Genomic DNA, 24,402 nt, shown 5'->3' with positions numbered 1-24,402 from the left:
ATCATGGCAACTGTGGCTCTGCCCAGAAGAAAGTACTGCAAATATGTTACTTGCCCTTTAATGGAAAGAACCATTAATAGAAAGAATTTCACAGGACTTTATTATTACTTATTTCATTGTTTGGGGAGGCTTTCTAGTCAGGCTTATTAGAGAATAGTGGAGATGTTTATTTCATAGGTTCTAAGAAATAGTAGGTGTTATTTTCCTAAGATTTTGTGTCTGTTAGTCTATTCAGTACTCTGAGCAACTCTAGGAAGATGCTGTAGCTCTCATATTTTCATGAAGACAGACTGAAAGCTCAGAAAGTCTCAGTGATTTTTGCCCTGGTCAGTGGCAGAGCTGGGGCTATAATCTAGGTCTTCGTTCAGTATTCTTTCTTCTTCACTTTCTTCCCCTTAGAGCTGCAGGTCAAGGGATGTCAAAGGATTCAGCCTCAGTTATTCCTGAAAGATAGTATCAGTTAGAAATAAAGAAAAGAATCTTAGAAATTTCAGGGGAATAGTTTGTTCTTAAATTTTCAAGCTCATTCAGTTTTAAAATGATTCCTCTAATATGGTGCTCATTTATTACTTTAGATTCATTGCCTCAGTAATGACTTTCAAATAGGACTCTATTATTAGAGTTATTGGACTGAGGTCTGATTGGACTAGAGTTGAGAGACTGTATCACTATAAATAGAGTATGATAAAACATTTTATAGAATTTGATTTAATTTTTATGAGGTCTCATAAGTTGGAATCTAGGATCTTCTCTAAATAGATACTTTGACCAATTTCTAACTGCACACTTCCCACTGTGGGGTTTAAGTTGTAGATAGAGTGGCTGCTTAGGGGAATTTGGGGATTAAATTATTTTCCCTGGGACTTTTAATTATGTTACCTGAGGCAGAGCTTCAGTAACTGCTGCATCAATAACTTTTCTAACCCAAAGCATGAGGAAGTAAAGTTAGTACACTGATTAGAGAATCGTCTACAGACCTGTATACAAACAGAACAACCCTGAAAGTTTTTAGTGTATAAGGGAAATATTAGATGTGGTAGTCTATGTGGTCATTGGCATAGTCATTGGAGAAGGCCTTACAGGTATAGAGGAACACATTTAATGAACTTCTTTAGTAGCACCACGAGGAGACTGAATTGGATTTAAAGGGATTGCAGTTTCCTCATGATTGCATAGAATGGGCCCAATCTCTAACATTTATGTTTCATTATGAGAAAGGCATGTCTTTCTCATAAAAGGAAAAATACACAGTTTCTAAAGATCTTAAGCGGTTATGAGTAATTGGTAAGTTCTAATCTAACCAGATAACCAGAATCTTTTCCTATACCATAACGCTAGTATCAGTGATTCTATCCTTTTCTATCATCACCATTATTGCTGTAAAACTAGATTTTCCCAGCAATTTTATTAAAGTTTGGATAAGTATTTTTTAATCAGTTATTTGGTGTTTAAAACTTCCCATCAACATAAGTTAATATTTAGTTGAAGGAACAGTAAAAGCACAACAATCTCTGGTTTAGAAGAATGCTGAGTTTTCCTCATGATTAGAGGTGGAATTTTTAGGAAATGATGTATCATGTGCTAAAATGAAATGGATAGGGATAAGAGTGGGAGCCCAAAAGAAATATTTTGCCATTGGTATCTTGAGATAATGTCTGACATTGAACATGACTTCTAAAATAATGTACAAATAAGTTAAAAAGCAAAAAGCTACCTTCTTCCTCAAATAAAAGGCGTGTGTGCCAAAGATGGAAAAGTCCACTTCAAGTCATATTCTTTGAATCAGTGATTTTTTCCAAACAATAGCTGAGGGGTGGGGATTTAACTTATACTTCCATTTGGAATCAGGAAGATTTTTTGCTATACTTTCATACTTAGGTTCATATAGAACTACATTATGCCATTGGGGTGCCTGGGTGGCTCAGTGGGTTAAAGCCTCTGCCTTCTGCTCAGGTCATGATCCCAGGGTCCTGGGATCAAGCCCCGCATGGGGCTCTCTGCTCCTCAGGGAGCCTGCTTCCTCCTCTCTCTCTGCCTGCCTCTCTGCCTAGTTGTGGATTTCTCTCTGTCAAATAAATAAAATATTTAAAAAAAAGAACTACATTATGCCAGCAATAATCTTGGATAATTAATAATTGATATATCACCTGAATAATGATTGCTCTATTTTTTCATTTCTCAGTGAATTAAAATACACAGTGTGATAATTTTGGCACATGACAGTTTGATTAGTAAATATTATCTTTATTAGCTTATTAATGTTTGATTTTTTTTTTTCTCTCTCTCCTGGTTCCAGGGTGTGGATGAATGGAACATAGCTCGCCTAAATACAGTCTTGGATGTGGTTGAGGAAGAGTGCGGTATTTCTATAGAGGGTGTAAATACCCCTTATCTCTATTTTGGCATGTGGAAAACCACATTCGCGTGGCACACCGAGGATATGGACCTCTACAGCATTAATTATCTCCACTTTGGAGAGCCCAAGTCTTGGCAAGTTACATATTTAATATTCATTTGCTTAAGAGTTTTGAAATTTGGGCAATATGAACCTACTGAAGAGGATTTTCTTCCCTTATCTGGTGAATTCAGATTTATGTGAATTGAAAGTTTTTGAGTGTAATAATTGATTGTGTTCCATTTTGCCCATGGTTTTGCTCAAAACTGTAAAGCTAGTGGTGACTGGTGTATCTAAAGTGGCTTGCAGATCATTTTGTGGGGCATGGATTGATAAAAGAATTTGTTAGGCATTTTTACTTCTCTGAGCATTTGTTGGAAGATATGCTGGAAATAGTTAAGAGTGAAAGGTGACTTCATTGATGTTGGGTATTGGGTAACAGTAATGATATTCTGGTCTAGCTTCTTCTAAATAAATGATAAGAGTAGGAAAGGAGGGATCAATCAAGAGGCCTGCTCTTGTTCTCTGGGTGATGGGCAGAGGAAAAGAATGTTACTGTTAATATGTGTTCTTAACTTGCAGTTTCCTGTGTTTGTGAGTCTCTTGCCTTGTCTTTCTGAGCAATGACTTAAAGATGTGCTGCTTTGTAAAATACATCATGTAGTACATTCTTATGTACTTGTGTCCTTGTTAGTACACATACGTAATTGCTAGTTTGTCAGGATTCTTTGTGGTTAGCCAGTTTCATGTTTTGAACTTGTTTTTGTGGGTTTTAGTTTTAGGGAAATTTAAATATCAATTCTGTTTTCTATAATACACATATATGCAGGAAAACACAGACAGAAGCATATGAGGTATGACCTTGACCAATCCAGGAAAGATGATGTTTCAGATGGATGTGAATATGAGAGGTTGCTCTTCAGGTGCTTGGGTCAACCCAGTAGCTTTCCTGCCTCCAAGTTAAAGATAATGGCCTCTTTCCAAGGTCTCCTGCTGATTAGGTATTGAGATGCAGTAATTTGGGGATAATCTCTACCTCCATCTTGCCATTATTATTTCTCCTTGAGGTTTTTTTTCATGTGTTGAGTATGAAGTTGTAAATTTTCTTCAAAAAATTCAAATATAGCAAAAGTTCCTAATAATCACAAATGACATTTAGTTGGAAGGCAAGTTTTAGGTAGAAGAGCAAAGTTCCTAGGGCATACAAGAAAAATCCAGGCAGTTCTGATTTCTTATGGAGTTTTATGATCTAAAAAAAGGGGGAAGCTGTTTAATGTATATTAAAGGTGTTTTACTTGCATGTTTCAAAATTAAACATTTTTAGTAGGTGGTCTAGGACCCAGAGAGGCTTTAGTGACAGACTGGTATGATGGGACTATTCATTACATAGGTGTTTACTGAGAGCCAGTTTTGAGCACATGCTTAAGGCCATGTCTTTGTCTTTGTCATGTTTCTTCAATATCACCATAACATCTGTTGGAATGTCATCCTTTAATACTTTTGGGACTTAACTTTGAGAGACTTAGAGAAATATTTTAAGCAATTCATAGGCACCTGGGCAGTCTCTCAGCCACATAATTACCTCCATGCTCTTTCTGATATTCACTTTCAGTGTGAACAAAATAAATGAAATGGGTAAATCCAACCCATGTTGGTAAAATTTAGTGTATAGACAACTATATACTTTATTTTCCTTAAGAAATCTGAAAAGTTAGTAACAAAATTTTTCTGGAGGTGTTTTAGAAGTCAGCTAATGAGAATGCCCAGGACAATAATTTGAAATTATAGTATTAGAGGAGTGTATTTTACTCCCCCACCCCCCACTATTAGAGGAGTTTTGATGATATCTATGCTTTCTTATCAAGAAAGATGATCCTCTCCCCCATACTTCCTGAACAGAATTATGTTATCCCCTAAAGATCACTTAGGGGAGAGTATTCTGGTCAGGGAGAAGACTGATTCTAGAGTCTTGTGGCTTTGTGAAAGAATACCACTGTTCATGAATGAGAATAATTATGCCCATTTTCAAAGAATTTCTTTCTGCTAGCATCTGTATTTTCTGTAATTACTCTATTAGTTGCTATAGACATATAGACTTCATTATATGCATTAAAGGTAGATTTATAATATCACTATTATCTTTAACCTTGACCATTATTTATAATGATAAAATAATAAAATCCAGTAGTGAGTTATGACCACTAATCTACATTCCACTTTCTAAGATAACTACTGTAGAAAAAAAACGATATAAATGACTCTAAGGTATTTCCAAGTAGATTTATGAAAGATTATATTAGTTCAGCATAAATAATTTTGAGGTAAATTCTCTTATCACTAAAATTCATTTTAGTACTCATCATGATATATTTTAAGTGAACTTTGAAAGGTGGTAGAAGCAGTACAAATTTATATAAATATGGGAGGTAGGCAATGTCTGTTGGCAGAGCTTTGATGCAAGGGACCAGCAGTGTGGGCTCTGTTCCTTATTCTGCTACTAATGTTTGTGGCTTTGGACAGATAACTATATTCTTTTGTTTATTTTGAAAGATTTTATTTTAGAGAGGGGTGGGGGTGGTTGGGGGGAAGAGGAGCAGAAGGGGAGGAAGAGGGAAAGGGAGATAATCTCCTGTTGACTCCACACTGAGCAAGGAGCCCAGCTCGAGGTTTACCCTATCTAGAAAATGAAAAGATGAGGAGGTGAACATAAGGTTCTCTATGTGCATGCATGCATGTATGTGCACTGGTTTCCTTTTCTGCTGTCTTCTTCTTGTTGAGATGTATGTGGGATAGTTGCCTTTACTTTTCTCTGGGGGTACTCTCACCTGTGCTTGACATCTCTGAACCTAGCAATGTGTCTTTTCCTTCTAGCCTTATAGGCTGGTGTTGAACTTTGACTTCTTCAATTGTACCCTTAAGCCATCAGCTTTTGGATGTGATTGTTGCAAAACTGCCTAAGATTTCCTCCTTAATTCCATGTTTACGGTCTTCTCTGCTGTTCTCTGCCTGCATATCTCTTCTTTTTAGCCCAGGGGCTTTCTGGACCATCTGCTGCCCCTACTTCAGATATTTGTTTTTGCAGCAGGTGCTTTTGACTACCTCCTCACCCTTTCCTGTGCTGCCTTGAAGTTGGGGTCTGTGTCTGTCTTTGAATCATCAGCACTTAACACAAGGCCTGGCTATAGGACTGAGGCTCTGTACGTAATTCTTGTTTGTATCAGGAGGGTGTTGTTTTGAAACAGTTTGTTTAAGGGCAGACAAGGAAATATATAGAACATTTTATACAGATTTTTGTCTAAAGTATAGTTATTAAGAACATTGATTTTTTCTGGGATTTCTGAGTAGCTGCAGATGCACAGATCCAGGTAGAATCTTTGAGACATACTTTTCTGGGCACTGAGTGTGGCAGATTTTTCTGAGTAAGTGTTCATGAACCAGGGTTGTAGTGAAGAGACTTTAGAGGAGATGATGATTTATTTAAACATTTCTGGCATAAAGGTTTAGGGGAGAAAGAATGCTTTAAATAAGCAGATGGAAAAGTGCTTTAGCAGTCATTGGTAAAGTATTTATTTTCTTGGAATGGACATTGACTTTGGAGCCAGAAGGCCTGTTTTAAAATCTCAGTCTGTCACTTACCGGCTGAATGACTCGGGCAAATAACTGTGCTTCTTTCATCATGAATTTCTTTAACTGCCGAATGGAGACGTGATTTATTCTCTGTCTTCTTATAGAACTGCTAGGAGGGTCCAGGGATATACTTTCTGTAAAAGTGCTTTGTAAACTGTAAAGTACTATACAAATATTTCCAATTACTATTATTTTAATAACCTTATGAAAATAAATCATTTTAGGTCTTAGTAATGACTAAGCCTGAACTTGGCAAGATATATCTTTATATAATAGAGTAGGGGTTTCGAGGCAAAATAAAATATAATTCTCCCTTTCAAATGTCATATGTGATAGTGGTTAATTGCTGGGAGATGTAGAATTCAGATGGTTCCTCTAATCCTGTGTCCAAACACAGTGAATAAGAGACTTCCAAATTTACCCTCTAGAGAATGAGAAAGGTCAGATTTGAGAGGACTTGTCTTAAGCTATGAAAATATCGAAAATCAGGCAAGAAGTTTCTCCTGGATGTTTTTAGAAAAATTAAGAATGGGCTGTAGTATTTTGGATTTCGTTAAATTTTATTCAACTGTGAGGTTTTGTAAAAGTACCATGTAGCATTAAGAAGTATCAGATTATTCATGATAGATAGTTTAAACTTAGTTTGATGCTTTTTCATTAGATCATTTCTTCAGTGTTGTGTGAAGAGCATGGGGTTTTTGTACCTGAGTCTTGTGTTTTGAGTTCTGACATTACTTTTTACTGAGCATGTGACCTGGGCAATTATTATATAACCTCCATGCCTCAATTTCCTCTCCTAAAACACTCAGAAGGTTCTATGGTACTTGTGTGGATGAAGTAAAATACAGTGTATAAAGCATGTGCCACAGCTCCTGATACAGCATAAGTGCTCAATCAATAATATTTCATAAATTTCAGTTAAATACATATTGCATGTCCTATCTAAGACCACATGGATCATATATTAATAAGGATTCTTGGTTCTAAATGACACAAACCTAGTTTAAGCAAAAGGATATCTGCTAGTGTATATGGTTGGGATAAGCTAGAAGCATGGCTCAGTTCAGAGATCAGGTGCTCTTAATTGGGTATTTGTCTCACCCTTTCTCTGAATATTTCCCTCTCTCCATTCACTCCCCTCAGTCTTACCCCTTGCTCTTTTTCTTCTTCCTTTCTTCCTGGATAGAGGAGAAGCTGTTTACTAATAAATAAGTATTCAATTATTGTTGACTTTTAGAATTCAGTGCTCTTTAAAAGAACAAACAAGTTGGCATCAAATCGACCCATGCATGTTTAGTATATATCTTCTTTATCAAAGTCTGAGCTCCTAGATCAGGGGACCCTAGTTCACTAGCATATCTCCCATGCCTGGCACAGTATCTGGCATGGTTGTAGCACATAGTAGGTACTCAGTATTTGTTAAATAAACAGTCTTATTGAGGAATTTCTTATTGAGGTTATTTCTTTAAACACCTAATGCAGAACATGGCTTTAGGGATTGCATAGCTTGATAATATTTAGTGATACATTGAATTAGCAACCCATGGTACTAACTCCTGCTTGTCTACATAGTAAGTTTAGACCCAATATATTCTAACTGCAAATGTTGAGACAATTAGATAACGGTAAAAGCTGTGTCCTTTTGGTGGTTTATATAGAGAAAATACTCTTGGAATTAAGTAGTTTCTTTCTGGTGTTAATTACTATTCCTAATTACTATTACTACTCTCTAAATAGGAAAAATAGATTTGTACAAATACCTTAACCAACTATTAGTGAAATTAATTGCATAAGTTTTTCTGATTATTTTTAGGCATATGTATGTATAGTTTTTAAGATATTATTGCAAAAGTTTTAAGAAACTGGGAAAATAGTTAAAAAGTAAGGTATTCATTTTGTACTCAGCTACTGGGTATAGAAAGAAGAAAATACAATGGTAAGTGAGAGTAAAAATTTTTATTGATAGAGTGGATCATAATTTATTTAGACCTGAGCCTGACTTGGGAGTAAACACCACCATACTGGCACACATCCACATGCTTTTGCAATCCATGGAGTCTCATAGACCCCTGCTCAGCAGAGTTCCCTAAAAGAAGCATCAGTGAGCTCTAGTGTTTGTGATTTTCAAAGCAAATCTCACTCTTTTCCCTGAAGTGACGTGATGTAATGCCTTTTTACTAACCAATTGGTAAGTGTAGGTTCTCATACAGGAACTCTAAACTTATATTGTGTACTCTTGATACCCCTGGAAAGTATAGCAGGGACTTGTGAATTCCTCCGGGATGCCTCTTATTTACTTGTTGCTATTCTTTCACTTAAAGCCACCACTATCACTTAACAAGAACCAGAGAGCCCCCTTCAAATGAAAAGAAATTGCTGAATCAAATCCATAACTCTTAGGGAAAAATCAGAAGGTTAATGAAAATGTATTTACTTTGTAGTTAATGGAAAACAATCATTAGTCCTTTTAGTTTCACAAATTATCATGGCAAATGTCATAGTTCACCAATTACTTTGCCTAGCTTATCTTTTTTCCCCATATTTCTTCCTTCCTTTTCAGACTGTTTTAATCTTACTGTTTAGATAGAGCTTTATAGAAAATACATATTACTTAGTTATTTGTTTTGCAAAAATTATTCTTTGATTTAAGCATATAGGAAGATGGCTTTGTGTATATGTGTGTGAGATTGCACATCTACAGGTAGGCTTGCAAAGAGATTTATGTCCTACTTCTAGGACATTTGAAAGTTTATTTTTCAAGGAGTAGGGTTTGACTAGGGTGGTGAAGTATGTTTTGTTTTTGGTGACTCCATTCCATTTAGTGAAGTCCTTTTTTTCTTTTTTTTAAAGATTTATTTATTTATTAGAGAGAGTGAGAGAGCGTGTGAGCACATACACATGGTTGGGGGAAGCAGAAGGAAGAGAATCTCAAGCAGACTACCCCTGAGTGTGGAGCCTGATGTGGGGCTCAATCGTAGGACCCTGAGATCATGACCTGAGCTGAAATCAAGAATCAGACACTTAACTGACTGAGCCACCTAGATGCCCCTTACTGAAGTCCTTTTTTGTGTGGCACGAACCATGCTAATCTCTTCAAGAAAGCAGAAGTTTTCAGACTTTCTGTAAGTGAAAATTTCTTTAGAAGGTCAATATATAAAACTGAAAATAAAGGAAGAGCTGACCAGGCTGAAATGTGTTTGGTAGGATACGGTCCCTCAGTAACTCCTTTCCTGAAGCACTTTCTTCAGGAAACACTGGGCCCAGGAAGGGGGAGGTGGGGAGGAGAAAGGGACGGGCATGGAAAACAGTTTGAAAATCAGTCATTTGATCCTCTAGTCCTAGAAAAATCCCTTTACTGTTTACTGTGTTATCTGTTGAGTATTTTGGAGAGATCAGTATTAAGGAACAAAGACTTCTTTAATGTTACCTATAGGTGGTATCAATTAATAATTAATAGTATCTTTTTCATTTCAAGGGGAAAAAACCCATTAGTAATGTGTAAGACACACTTAGATCTTAGAAAATGTTCAGTGGATTAAGTAACACGAAATATATTCTTTCTTGAAAATAAAATTATTCTTTCTTGAAAATAAAATTTCTTGAAAATGAGTTAGTTTCCTAACTTATGACTGTCTGCAGATGTGGCTTGTAGAGTTTCTCTTTTTCATTTAATTGCTCTTTATGAAATAGGCCATAAGATGCCATAAATGTGGGGCTAAGCTCTGGCTGAATTCCTTTGCTCAGGGTTTTTTTTGTCTAGTCTTGTAAGGCCTCAGCTCAGATATCTTGTTCATTAGGCCATGGTTTTAGATGCCTAGCTTTAAGTGACACCTGCTTACAGACATGTTCATTGTAGCTCAGGAAGCCCACACTGAAACTCAGATTTGTGTGCCAGAGATGTCTTGGACAACACCTTTGAGGGGATGGAAGGCAGGACTGGGCAGTAGGGGAAGGTTAAACTGCAGTAGAGCCATGGGCAGATCCCATAGGCAGCTGGAGCTGACAATGCCTTCTGAATTGCTCCAGGTTGAGGCAAGGGGATCAGGCTTTTATATTCACGTATGTATCATTCATTGTATATGGGCCACCACTGCCGTGATCTTAAGGGAGGGAACATGATGTTGAGTGGGTATGAGGTGGGGTGAGAAGCCTTCCTTTGGAGAATGCATTGAGGGCCTCATCTGGAAGGGGGAACCTGGCACCTACCACAGCATCCCTGTTTCTCTCATGTGTCTGTTTTTAAGAACCGGAAATAAATATAAGCAATCTTATATTTTCTGCAGTTAACTAATGAGACTTTATAATTTAAAATATGAATGCTTATACTTTAATAAATGCACAATATTAAAACATGTTAGCATCATCAGTAATGTGAAATGTTAACATAATCACACATGTAAAATCCACAGTTGTTCAGACTTCTTTTTGACACAGTTAGAAATATGCCTTGATTAAAAAAAGCATATTATAAATTAACCACTTCAGAAATACTGAGTTTTGTGAAATATAAATAGGTACTTTTTGATTTATCAAGTTTTTATAACAAGAACCAAAGGGAAACTTTAGTAGTGGTTTACTGGCTTTATTTTTCATATCTACATTTTATTTAAAATGCTGTTGTCTTTTGCTTGATGCACATTGTAATTTTAGCTGGAGAGGTTAGTGATTTTTTCTTTTTTTTCCAGTTGTGAGTTTTAAAAGTGGATGAAGGTAGGAAGGGTAGCTGGGAGAAGTATTCTGTGTGAATATTGGAACTTTGTTCTGTTAGCAGCAGGCAGAAGACTTTTTCTTCCAAAAGTTAGATTACCCTCCAGTGATTGCAGTGATCATTGTCTATGGGGAGAGGGGTGCTTATTAGCCCCTTTCACTTCCTTCCGGTTGGCTTCTTTGTGGTGATTGGTGAGGAAACAGGAATGAAATAAGGGGGTGGAAAGCACATCTTGGGCTTTGGGGCCACATTGGTCTGGTGTTGGGTGCCACCTGTATTAGCCTTCTTGCTTAGGTAAATTCTAAGCCTTGGTTTCCTCATCAGTAAAATGGAGGTGGTAGTAGTAGAACTTGGATTACAGGATCTTAGCACGAGGTCTGGTATATTGTAGGTGCTCAATAAATGGTAGCTGTGATGATGTTAGACTATTTATTGATCAGTTAATCTTTTCACTGAGCTTTCAGCCCCTTAGTAACAATAGAGACCAAGTCAGGTAAAAGTGGGGGAAGGTCAGTTTAGACTCTTCTGTCAGAAAACTGTCCTTAGGAATGTGATCTTGATTCTTTTTGGGAGATGACTGCAAGAGGAAACATCAAGAAGAAGAAATGTAAACACAAGAGGAGGAAAGGGCTGTTTCACACACAGTCTCAGTTAAGGGAAGGGAGTAAAGAGCAGCCCTTTTTCAGGACTGATCTTCTTGAACATGGCATGGACCTGGAAGAGGTCCTGCCCTCTGTGCTCTGGGCTGGTAAGACTGCCCTGGATGTTACAGGATAGGTCGAAGCTGAGCCAGCAGGAGGCACCAGCAGCACCCGTTAGTGAGAGTGACAGAGGGACTCAGGCAGCTGCCTATGTCAGACAGCCCAGTGACAAGAGGTGTGGGTGGAGGGGGTGGGGGAAACTGAGAACATTTATTTCTAAGCATATTAGTGGCAGCCCCAGCGATGCACCTGCTCCCCACCAAGTTAGGGAGACTTTCAGGGAGTCATCTAAAAAGTAGGAATTTCCTTTTGAGAAGTACCAATAAATGAGCTTCTAATGGATTTATGGACTGAGCATATCTTGAGAAGAGAAATACAGTGGACCAATTCATATAGAAAACCTGAATCAGAAATGGATCTATTACATTTTGAAAAATATTATTCACTCAAGGTAGTGTTTGTATTACACCTATCAGGAAAACATCACTTTAGGTTTCTTCTTTGAGTAAACCACCCAAAGATGTGCTTGGAGGGGTTGTTACATTTACCATGGCTTTCAAATTAGATCTTTTTGTTGTTGTTGTTGAATTCATAAAAGCTTCTGGTTTGATTCCTTACACCACACACGAAAATAGACTCAAAATGGATGAAGGACCTCAATGTGAGAAAGGAATCCATCAAAATCCTTGAGGAGAACACAGGCAGCAACCTCTTCGATCTCAGCCGCAGCAACATCGTCCTAGGAACATCGGCAAAGGCAAGGGAAGCAAGGGTAAAAATGAACTATTGGGATCTCATCAAGATCAAAAGCTTTTGCACAGCAAAGGAAACAGTTAACAAAACCAAAAGACAACTGACAGAATGGGAGAAGATATTTGCAAACGACATATCAGATAAAGGGCTAGTATCCATAATCTATAAGGAACTTAGCAAACTCAACACCCAAAGAACAAACAATCCAATCAAGAAATGGGCAGAGGACATGAACAGACATTTCTGCAAAGAAGACATCCAGATGGCCAACAGATGCATGAAAAGTGCTCCACATCACTCGGCATCAGGGAAATACAAATCAAAACCACAATGAGATATCACCTCACACCAGTCAGAATGGCTAAAATTAACAAGTCAGGAAATGACAGATGCTGGCGAGGATGCGGAGAAAGGGGAACCCTCCTCCACTGTTGGTGGGAACGCAAGCTGGTGCAACCACTCTGGAAAACAGCATGGAGGTTCCTCAAAATGTTGAAAATAGAACTACCCTATGACCCAGCAATTGCACTACTGGGTATTTACCCTAAAGATACAAACGTGGTGATCCGAAGGGGCATGTGCACCCGAATGCTTATAGCAGCAATGTCAATAATAGCCAAACTGTGGAAAGAACCTAGATGTCCATCAACAGATGAATGGATAAAGAAGAGGTGGTATATATACACAATGGAATACTATGCAGCCATCAAAAGAAATGAAATCTTGCCATTTGCGACGATGTGGGATGGAACTGGAGGGTGTCATGCTTAGTGAAATAAGTCAATCGGAGAAAGACAACTATCATATGATCTCCCTGACTTGAGGACGTGGAGATGCAACATGGGGTGTTAGGGGGATAGGAGAAGAATAAATGAAACAAGATGGGATTGGGAGGGAGACAAACCATAAGTGACTCTTAATCTCACAAAACAAACTGGGGGTTGCTGCAGGGAGGTGGGGTTGGGAGAGGGGGAGGGGGGTTATGGACATTGGGGAGTGTATGTGCTATGGTGCGTGCTGTGAAGTGTGTAAACCTGGCGATTCACAGACCTGTACCCCTGGGGATAAAAATATGTTGTATGTTTATAAAAAAATAAGAAATAAAAAATTAAAAAAAAAAGCTTCTGGTTTGAAATAAAACATTACCCTATAAATATCTAATTAGTGTGTTCATAGTTCATTAGTGATTCATAGTTTCTAAATATTAGCATAATTGTTGGCAGTATTCATTGTATCTGAAACAAAAACACTAAAGGTTAAAAAAACAATAATTTCACCAAACCCGTATGTACTTGAGGCATCTTATTTGGTGAGTTTCAAAGAATACAAAGAAGAGCAAGTCACATTCATATCCTCAAAGAATTAAGTATTAGCTGTATAAGCAAGCAATCGTGGTAGATAGTAGAGTGCTTGGTTATTAACTGGGTACTCACTCTACGAGGTATGTTAAAAGGTAATTCAATTTCTGGGTTGTAGTGAGCATTCTCTCCCTCATAGAACTCAGATTTATGCACACTGAACAACTTCTAGCTTTGGAAAGTAGTAGATGGTAAATACTACATGAAAAATATAACAGAAGGGTACTGGGAGAAAGAGGGGGTGAGATTGCTAAGATTTATAATGGTCAATGAAAGCTTCAAGGAGGTGCAATTTGGGCTTGGAGGTTTGGGGTTTGAAGTCTAATGGGTGGGCCTATTTGAGGTGAGGAGTGAGTAACAGAATAATTCATAGTCTAGTCTACTGAAAGCAGATGTTGATATTTAAGGTAAGGCTAGAGTGTTTGTGTGTGTATGGGGGGTGTGTCCTTGAAAGCCAGGTAGTAAGGAATTAAGGTTCTTATTATATGATAGTGTTTTGAACACTTTAGCTGCCCAGAGAGATCCAGGCAGAGTTCAGTTATGATAGTAGTCTAGTTGAGAGGAGAGGAGGAAGGCAAAAAAGGTAAAAAAAAAATTAAATTCTGAGCACTATGGTGGAGGCTTGTATTCCAATGGGTGATGCAGCAAAAGAGGGAGGGGGAGGCTCTCCTTGGGGGTGACTCATGCTGAGCTTGGAAGGAGGGGTGTGTGTGTGTGTGTGTGTGTGTGTGTGTGTGTGTTTTATTTAATTTATTTATTTGAGAGAAAGTGAGAGAGAGAGTAAGACAGGAGAGAAGGTCAGAGGGAGAAGCAGACTCCCCATGGAGCTGGGAGCTGGATGCGGGACTCAGTGTCGGGACTCTGCGATCATGACCTGAGCTGAAGGCAGTTGATTAACCAACTGAACCACCTAGGAGCCTGGAATGTGTGTTTTTATTGACTAGACAAAATTGAGGGCATGTAAAGCCAAGAAATAGGGGATGGAAAATAGTGGAGGTGTGAAGTAGCAAGGGCACCGGAAAGAACTTGATTTGTTAAAGCCAAAGAACAAGTTTGATAGGGACATCAGAAAAGTTGCCAAGATTGCAGCAGGCTTGTGTGCCCTTCAGAGAAGTTTGGCTTCTGTCCTTCAGGTTATAGTCAGCCATTGAAGGTCCAGGGCTTTGTCATGATCCACTGCAGTTTGCGGAGATGACTCTTAGCACATTGTAGAAGGTAGTTTGGAAGAGAGTGGGGAGCACACCTGTAATGGTCATTTTACACCTAAGTGGCTTAAAAGGCGAGTTGCATCAAGGGGATACACTTAGTGCCTTATGGTCATGTGTCCAGTTTAAAGAATTTTTGTTATAGGTGTAATTTATGCAGAAAATCTTTCTGGTGATTAGCCTCGAGAAGTTTCATAAGTATCCCTTTAGAAGATGACTTTACAGTAAGAAGAAGATAGCCATGTGATTTTGTCACAGAGCTGTTGTGTGGTCTAACTGAAAGACTATGTCTAATGTATTTTTATCCTTTTGTATGTTTATACTTATGTTTATATTTATAATTTATATATAGGTTTATATTTTGAATATATGATTGAACCTCAGATTAATGAGCTTTAACTTTGATGCCAATTTTCAGAAAAGTGAATCTCAATGTATATCCCCATCTGTGTCCAACTATTTATGGGCAAGCATATATCCATCACATGTATGCAAGCACGTATGTGTGTACATATGTGTGTGTGTGTTTCTATGACATGGGACGTGTGTATAACATGGGGCATGACCATCTTATCTGGGGCATATGTAGATTTTTTTCCCCTTTCTGGGTATATTTGGTGATGTAAACTGGGATTAAAAACAGGTAAGAAGTGGCCAGTGTATAAATAAATTGGATAATTGTTACTGAGTTATGCTAAAATTTTATCTTCCCAATTCAGTTGGAATAATTTCATTAACAGTACCTTAGGGAACAGGATATATGGTTGAATTTTCTTTTAGAAAATTGCCTAGTTATTTTGGATCCAATTAAGTTTTGCATGTGTTATCAATGGCATTAAATGCAACCAAGTGCGATGTTAAGTAAAATGAGAAAAATTATTTTAGTAAAAATTAACTTGTACTTAATATATATTGAGCTAGTAAACATAGCAAATGTAGGTCTTAACAATAACATCATTTTTACTTAAAACATGAAATGATCACTTTATTTTTAAAATCCTTAAATTTCCTCATTAAACTGCTTATAATTATTATTTATGTAATAAATTGGGAGTTTCTGTTTTGTTTTGTTTTTATTATTTATTTAATTTAAGACAGAGAGTGAGTGAGCAGGAAGGGTGGGGCAAAGGGAGAGGGATCCCTGAGAAAGAATCTTTTTTTTTTTTTTAAAGATTTTATTTATTTATTTGACAGAGATCACAAGTAGGCAGAAAGGCAGGCAGAGAGAGAGGAGGAAGTATGCTCCCTGACTCGATCCCAGGACCCTGGGATCATGACCTGAGCTGAAGCAGAGGCTTTAACCCACTGACCCACCCAGGCACCCCCTCCCTTGCTCCCCCAGAAAGATCTTAAGTGGGCTCCATGCAGAGCCACCCAGGCAGCCTGTGAGATGATTGTTTTAAAATTTATTAGTAAGTTCACAGTGGATAAACTCAAGTTTTTCACTTTTGAAAATACTGGGAACTAGAAATGAGTATTTTTTTGTTGTTGTTCAAGGGTGAAAATTTTTTTTTCTATAATCAAGATTTTAAAAGTCATAAAATCATAAAAATCAATAAATGGTGCTTTTTAATCGCTGGTAATTTTTTATTTAAAATCTATTTGAGAGGTGCCTGGGTGGTTCTGTCAGTTAAGCTTCTGACTCTTCATTTCATCTTAGGTGTGCCAGGCTCTGCCCGGTTGAGAGTCTGCTTGAGGATTTTCTCCTTCTCCCTCTGCCCCTTCCCCAGCTTGTGCGCGCTCTCTCTCTCTCTCTAATGTAAATAAATAAATCTTTAAAAAAAATAAAATCTATTTGGAAAGTATAATGTTCTTAGAAAGGTTTGATGGAAATATGAATATTGCTATAATAATTTTGTGTTCTGTCCTGCTTGTCAATAAAAACATTTTAAAAGGTTTAAAAGAAAGCGCGACTACCTTGGTTTTCTTAAAAACAAAGGCCAAACTTCTGGGATGCTTTGAGTGTTGGAAAAGAGGTTCTGGTCTCCCTGCTGTGGCTAGCTGCCTCCCTTGTCCAAGTAGTTTACTGGACTTCGGCCTTTGTTTCCTAATGAGTAAAAATGTGGTTGGGATGCTGAGGTTGGACACTGAAATAGGTGGTTTACAGTTTATTTTTCTTCTGTCTAGTGTCCCAGGTATATGACTCTGTGATTGGTTTTCTAATCTCCATTTATTTCGTCCAAGTGGAATTTGGCTTTTTTGTTTTTTTTAAAGATTTTATTTATTTATTTGACAGACAGAGATCACAAGTAGGCAGAGAAGCAGGCAGAGAGAGAGAGGAGGAAGCCGACTCCCTGCTGAGCAGAGAGCCCGATGTGGGGCTTGATCCCAGGATCCTGGGATCATGACCTGAGCTGAAGGCAGAGGCTTTAACCCACTGAGCCACCCAGGCGCCCCGCTTTTTTTTTTTTTTTAAATGACGTTATCTAAGGATACTAGCTGAGCAGTTATAAACCTAAAATTTTTATTTATGTTTAAAATTTTAGGTATGCAATACCCCCGGAACATGGAAAACGACTTGAAAGACTAGCTCAAGGTAAACTTGCTTTCTGTGTTTCTCATCTGGATAGATACTTTGTTATTGTGGTATTTTTACAGTATAGGATGTCACCGTTAGTTTTACTCTTTTCAAGTTAATGAGTTTTTAATGTTTTCCTAATTGAACAATTAATTTTTTTCCCATTACCATGTGACTATTTTTCCCTGTTGTATAATCTTCATGATTATTTTAGTTGGCTGCTTAGTATTTCATCAAGTGATGCTCTTAACCTATTTTGATTATTTCCAATTTTTTCTCTTTTATATAACATATATATGTATATACATACATATATATAAAACATTTTCTTAATGTTATTGTGCTAATAATATTTTTCTTTCTTTTAAGTTATACTCTTGAGATAAATTCCAAAGAGTATACTGATGCTGCATCTCAGAGTGCAGGTATTTTATGCATACTCTTCATGTTGTCCTCTTATTTCACTAAGGGTTGTGTTATATCTCCTGACTCCTGGTTTGGCCCCCTCGGTTTGGGATTGCTATTATGGAAGTATTAAGATGTCTGTTCTCAGATAACCAGATAAGCATGAGCATGTATGCCTTCTTAGACTGGCAAATTTAAACATACCTTACTGGAACTTGAATTTTTAGTTTTTGTGGCTTTGTCTATCTTCATAAGGGCCAGAATGAAGAACTCTTATTAATGGGTTCATTCTGTACTCACTCATATCTGCAGAAAGTGCCTTCCTCTTTTCTTTTCTTTTCTTTTCTTTTTTCCCCCTTAAAGATTTTACTTATTTATTTGACAGAGAAAGAGAGAGAGAGAGAGCATGTGCACACAAGCAGGGGGAGCAGCAGGGAGAAGGAGAAGCAGGCTCCCCACTAAGTAGGGACCCCAGTGTGGGGGCATAATCCCGGGACCCTGGGTTCATGACTTGAGCCAAAGGCAGATACTTAATCCACTGAGCCACCCAGGTGCCCCTCTTTTCTGTCTTTAAGACACAGAAGAAAACCTTGCCATACCTGTTTATACAAGGGAGGAGAATCTGATTCACCCCTGCCAACTTCATATGTTTTGCTAGTCACCTTTACCAAGGAAGAAGTAGGCTGGTAGTAACTTATTTCTAGGGGAAGGTGGAGTTGCATTTGAGTGTAAGACATTTTGCTTTTTATCCAGGATCAAATCCTCAGTGACCATTTTCCTTTTAGTCAGGTGCTGATCTGTTTTATTGGTGTGTTTAGTTTGCCTTTTAGTGGGAAAGGATTTTTGTTCCTGTCTTACATATATTTTCATTTAATAATGTAATGGGGACACTGAAAAACCCCTTTTATTGACTTGACAGTTCTGAACAGAAATTGTTAATGCTATCTAAAAGTTACTTTCCCCCAAATTATAGAAGAGTATTAGAAGGAACGCTTACAGTATCACATTTGTCAGAAGCATTATTATAACTTTGGCAGGCTAATAACTATAAAGTCTTAGTGTTTTTATAATGTAATACATTGTAGTAATAATAGCAATGTAATTGTAATCTTGAACTTTGTTTAGGGACTATTTTTATGAATATTAAGGTGGAGGAACCCTGGTTCTGAAGAATAGAGTAGAGTGCAGCTGAGAAAATGATTACCATAATCCTTAAATACACAGGCAGTGAACTTTGTGCTAAATCTGTATGCTGAACTATACTCTTCTCTATAATAATTATTCCACCATTTTCTATCTGCCTTACCACCAGAGACCTGGAGCCAATGTAAACTTTACAGTATGGAGTCACACACTAAAATTTCTACTATAAATTGTCTGCAAAAGCTTTGACATAAACTGTCTGAAAATGACATTCTAGGAAAATGGGTACCATTTGTTTAATCAGTAAGAGGTTAATAAACTTGAAGGATGTACAAGAACTTTGAATCAATTGCACATTTATTCAAACCTGTTTTGCAGGATTATTTTGAGAAATGACACAGGGAAAAGACCCAATGAGACAGTAGAGGATTCCCATCCTAACTGAGCATATGCCAACCAAATTAATTACATTCTACTAAATAATTAAAATAATAAAATAGTGCAGTAAGTGTGATGGAACATTATAGGATGCCTAGGTCAAGGCAGCACTTGATACAGAAAATGAAAAGCAGCCTAGGATATTTTCCATTATCTTGTCTGCACATCATAATTATCACACTTGCCTTTTATGCATGAATGCTTTCATCTTTGGTTTCTATTGAAATCTTGATTGACTGTGGCACCTACAAATATTTTATCTCAAAGACATTAAGGCTGCTTCTAATAAAGCCAGGAGTTTGATTTTGCCCTTCAGCTGCTTTCTCATTTATATAAGGGTTTTTTTCCAATATTGTGTAGACATAAGTGTAATAAAAAAAAAACCTCAAGTGAATTGTTGCAATTTTTATACTTGTTATGTTTGCCTATAATGCTATTACATTCTTTCTAATTTTTGGTTTGATACAATTGAATGGAAAGTATAAGGGAGAATGGAAGTATAATATTAAATCATGAATGACAGTTTTGAACATTTTCACTTTTTAGGATGTCTAAATCTCATCTATTTTAGAAATAAGACAATATCTTTGCTGTTCTATTGAGTTAAGCAAAGTATGGATTGAAGTAAATTGGGAATGACTAAATTTTTTTTTACAAAGGGCTGTATTCCATTAGTCTTTTATTGTGGATAAAATGCCAGCTAATATTAAAAAAATTGAAGATGATTTACTGTGGTCAAAATTTTGGTTACTGGGAAAAGAAAATATGAGTTAGGGCTTTGTGCAACTGAGTTTGGAAGTGGGAATGATCAGCAGGAATCTTGTTTCAGATGGCAGTAAGGAAAGTGAATTCTTATACTTACATAGCAGGTATTTTATTTTATTATTTTATTTTTTTTCCATTAACATATAATGTGTTATTTGCTCCAGGGGTACAGGTCTGTGAATCATCAGGGTTACACATTTCACAGCACTCACCATAGCACATACCCTCCCCAATGTCCATAACCCAGCCATCCTATCCCTACACCCCACTCGCCAGCAACCTTCAGTATGTTTCCTAAGATTAAGAGTCTTTTTTATGGTTTGTCTCCCTCCTGGTCCCATCTCGTTTCATTTTTTCCCTCCCTACCCTCCACAACCCCCTTGCCCTGCCTCTGAAATTCCTCATATCAGAGAGATCATATGATAATTGTCTTTCTCTAACTGACTTATTTTGCTTAACATGATAATTATGAAGGATTTTTTTTTAATAGTTAGTTTTGGGGTATGTGTGTTTTAATGACTAGTAGTCTTGAATTTAAGCCTGCAGCAATAAATAACAAGTCATGTTAATTTTATGAACTGATTCTAACTTGACCCATTCTCATACCTCTGTCTTGGAATTAAGAAAATGTACTTTTATCTGCTCTCCAAATGATAAATACTTTATTCCCTTAAACATTCATTTAGCTGATGGTCTGGAACTATTATATTAAAATGCCTGGCTGTGAAAGGCTAATAAATAAAAATACCTTTGATTATAATCAATTTTAAGGAGTCCCCTAAGCCAAAAAAAAATGAAGAAATTCAGTGATATATTCTCTGCCTTCATGCCTAACTCATGCCATAGGCATGGAGATCAATGTATGGTGTGTCAGGGTATGTTATTTTCATCTTTCTATCAGTTGAGTTGTATTAAGAATGATTCAACAGCCCCTAAGCTTACTTTACTCATAGTTTGATGTCAGATATCATGATCTGTGTTTAAATACATCTGAATATTTTATGTCTGGCTATGTTCTAGGATTTTAGGCATTGGTCAATAATACATAACATACAGCAAGCTAGTGTAATTCTAATGTAGGGTGAAAGACAATTATGAGAAGTGACAGCAGAGATTGGGAAGGGAAAATTCAGAAAGCGACTATCAGCTAGCGGAGAGGAATTACTATGGAGGGAAATTGAGACTACTTTGATTCCTTGGGTGAAAGCTGAGCCAGGAAAATTCTGAATAGCTTGACCTTGACCTGTTTGAGCCCAAAGTACTTGGCCTGGGGAGCCCTTGATCTATGCCTGTGTGGAAATGAAATGGAAAAAAGCTTGACCATTACGTGGTGTACTGTGTTCAGGAGATAAAATAAGGCATTTGTTTAGGAGAACCACCGTCCTTCTCAAGATCGCGATCAGTGTGAATTTCCTGGTGCTCCTCTGAGGTGCTCCATGGAGATCTGTCTCTCCTATTACGGATGTTGATGGATCATGGGACATTTGGAGTAGAGTGAAGCCTGTTTTGGTAGATTGTGGACATTTAGAGCTGAGTGAAGCTTGCAGTGTGATAATTTTCTACCCATTCCTGAGTAACTAATTGTACAATGAGTGGTAGAATGGACAGAAATATCAGCTATAACTTAAACCTGTGAAGTTGATATCATATGTGGGGTGTGGGTAAAAATTACCAGGTTTCTCCCCACATACTCATTGGTTCTTTTCATTAATAAGGTTGTTAAGAAATTTCATGTGTAAATTCAGTATATCTATCTAAAAACATTTCCCACAGAAGCAGTCCTTCCATATCCTTTTTCTGTGTTCTTTTCCTTACCATTTGTTTGTATGCTTGCTATATATTTTTAAGCCTGTCAGTTATATGAATATAACAAAAACCATTATAAAAACTGTATCAAAGTATTCTTGGGTAAATTTCAATTATATTTGAATGAAATTTTCTGTTGCTAATGTGGAGATGTATTCTATATGTCTGATTTCTTCATCTTTCCTCATTCCTTTCTTCCCTCCTTCATTTCTTTCCTAAATGACTAATAACTAATATAAGCTTCTCCAAAATAGTGTTTACAGATCCACAGAAAAAGTTACTAAACTTTGATTTGTAACCTTTTTTCAACGCTGCAACTTTGGTAATTTAATAGCAACAACATGTGTTTGTGTTTGTCATATTTGTCATATGAGATTAGGATTTAAAGGGAGTTTTTAGTGGGGCGCCTGGGTGGCTTGGTCAGTTAAGCATCTGACTCTTGATCTCAGCTCAGGTCTTGATCTCAGGGTTGTGAGTTCAAGCCCTGCCTTGGGGTCCACAATAGGGATGGAGCCTACTTAAAAAAATAAATAAAATAATAAAAAATAAATAAATAAAAGGAATTCCTTAGTAACAGCTAATATACTAGAAAATGTAAACAGTTTGGAAAAATTTTCATCCGAAGGAAAGAACACATATTTTTAGAGTATATCTCCTTTATTTCTAAAACAATTTAAAAACATTTAATTATTATTATGGGAGGTCAGATTAATTGAAGTATAATATACTTACAATAAAAGCAGTCCCTTTAAATATACAGTTCAGTGAGTTTCGACAAATATGTACTGTGGTGGAACTACCACCATCATCAAAATATAGAACATTTCCAATTCCTTGAAAAGATTTCCTTGTGCCGTTTCTCAGTTAATCCCTCCCCACAGCCTTTGGCAACCACTAAATCTGATTTTTGTCCCTAGAGTTTCATAAAAATAGAATTTTATAGTATGTAAACTTTTGTGTCTTTTTTCACTTAGAATAATGCTTCTCATATATGATCACTTTTCCATTGTACACAGGACATGCACCTGTATTCAAAGGATGCACCTGGTCCTTGAGAACGCTTATGGGTTTCTGCACTTCCCATGCTGTAGAACTCCTTGCAGTACTTTATAGTCTTAGCAAAGGTTATTATGGGGTACTTTTAGGGCTTCGAGGCTCCTTTGGGATCTCTGGAGTACATGCTTTTTATCATGCTAGCTTTTCACCCTCTTTCATTTTGTTTGTATTGGAATAATGGTTCCAAAGACTATACTTCTTGCTTACCACTATATGATATCTTAAAAAGTAAACAAAAATATTATCTTTAGTTTGCTAAGGAATTGGCAGCTAGCAGTGTCCTGTCTTTGTAGATAGTAAAAATGAGGTATAGACTCTAAAAATCAAGTTATATTTCCAGATGAAATTATGTAATATGTGGGCTCGGCCTCAAAATAATACAGAATGAAAAAAATGGGTGGCAATACAGAAGAAACAAGATGGACCATGAGCTGATGATTGTTGAAGGTGGGTGACATGTATTTACAATGGAGGTTTATTATATTCTTTTACTTTATGTTTGACATTTTCTATAATAAAAAAAAGAACATAGTTCACTTCACGACCAAAATAAATAAATAAATAAATAATCAAGTTACATAAGCAACCTATTAAAATTTTTCTTCCTTTCTCTTGGTTTCCTCTTGAAGTATACAATTAAACTATTTTGCTCCTTGGAGCCTATGCAGGATTACAGTTTGTTCTAATTTGAATGTTTATTTAATATTGAATATTTATTTATGAATATTTACTTAAATGTTTGGAATATTTAAATATTGAATATTCAAAATAAATATTTATTTTTAGAAAACAGATTAAATTTTTACTTATTTTGAATATTTATTTAAAACAGATTGTGTATTCTTACTATTTAACAGTTTAGTAGAAACATAGGTTGTTTTTCCAAACTATTCTTTCAATTTCCTACCTCCAAATCACATACCATTTCATTGGGAGTTCATTGATTTACCTGTCACAGAAGCCCTAATGTGTCACTTGTAGGGAAGAGTTGATATGGAGGGAATAAGTTGTAAAGTGGTGTCCTTACCAGTATCCATTGCTTAGAGTGTAAAAGAAGTGATTCTCTTCTCAGTTTGGTCTTTCTAGCCTACACGGTTTTTACATTGAAGCCCAATTGTGAGTGGTCATTTGGAATTCAGACCTGAGTTTTGATATTTAATTTTAAAACAACAGCATTAGAGAACAGATGGAAGAATCTACAGGTGAATACAAGGTTAAAGATAAACCTGTATAGTTTAACTCAGGTTGTGCTTGACAGTTAGAACTCCTTTTTGAGGGGGAAGTTTGTTACTTTGTGACTGCAACGGTTAGGTTTAGGTTAAAGGGCCCAAGGGAGTGAGGGAGGTTTTAAAGCTTAGTACCCATTGACTTTTCATGATAGCACCCCAGTCAGTTCTCTAGGTCTCTTGGGATTGTGGTTCCCTCTTCTTAGCTAGCAGGCTGCAGAGGTAGTGGAGAAGGAATATTTGTTGAACTAACATGAGGACTGGAGTCATTAGGGTAGAAGTGAGTAATAGGGATAAA

The 24,402-nt window shown here is 36.8% G+C and overlaps 1 protein-coding gene across 8 annotated transcripts in view; it reads left to right on the top strand.

Moving 5' to 3' along the window:
• The window catches only part of KDM4C (lysine demethylase 4C), a 510,176-nt gene that overhangs the window by 104,868 nt on the left and 380,906 nt on the right, over window positions 1-24,402 (top strand). For all 8 annotated transcript variants that reach the window (XM_046023271.1, XM_046023269.1, XM_046023272.1 and 5 more), the window contains 2 exons: window positions 2,297-2,490; window positions 17,234-17,283. In XM_046023271.1, coding sequence (XP_045879227.1) covers window positions 2,297-2,490; window positions 17,234-17,283 — 244 coding nt within the window. The remainder of the gene's footprint in view (window positions 1-2,296; window positions 2,491-17,233; window positions 17,284-24,402) is intronic.

Source organism: Meles meles, chromosome 11 (assembly GCF_922984935.1).
Source record: "Meles meles chromosome 11, mMelMel3.1 paternal haplotype, whole genome shotgun sequence".
NCBI classification, from domain to species: domain Eukaryota; kingdom Metazoa; phylum Chordata; class Mammalia; order Carnivora; family Mustelidae; genus Meles; species Meles meles.
The sequence above is the reverse complement of the archived record's forward strand: the minus strand, read 5'-3'. Positions and strand labels throughout refer to the sequence as shown.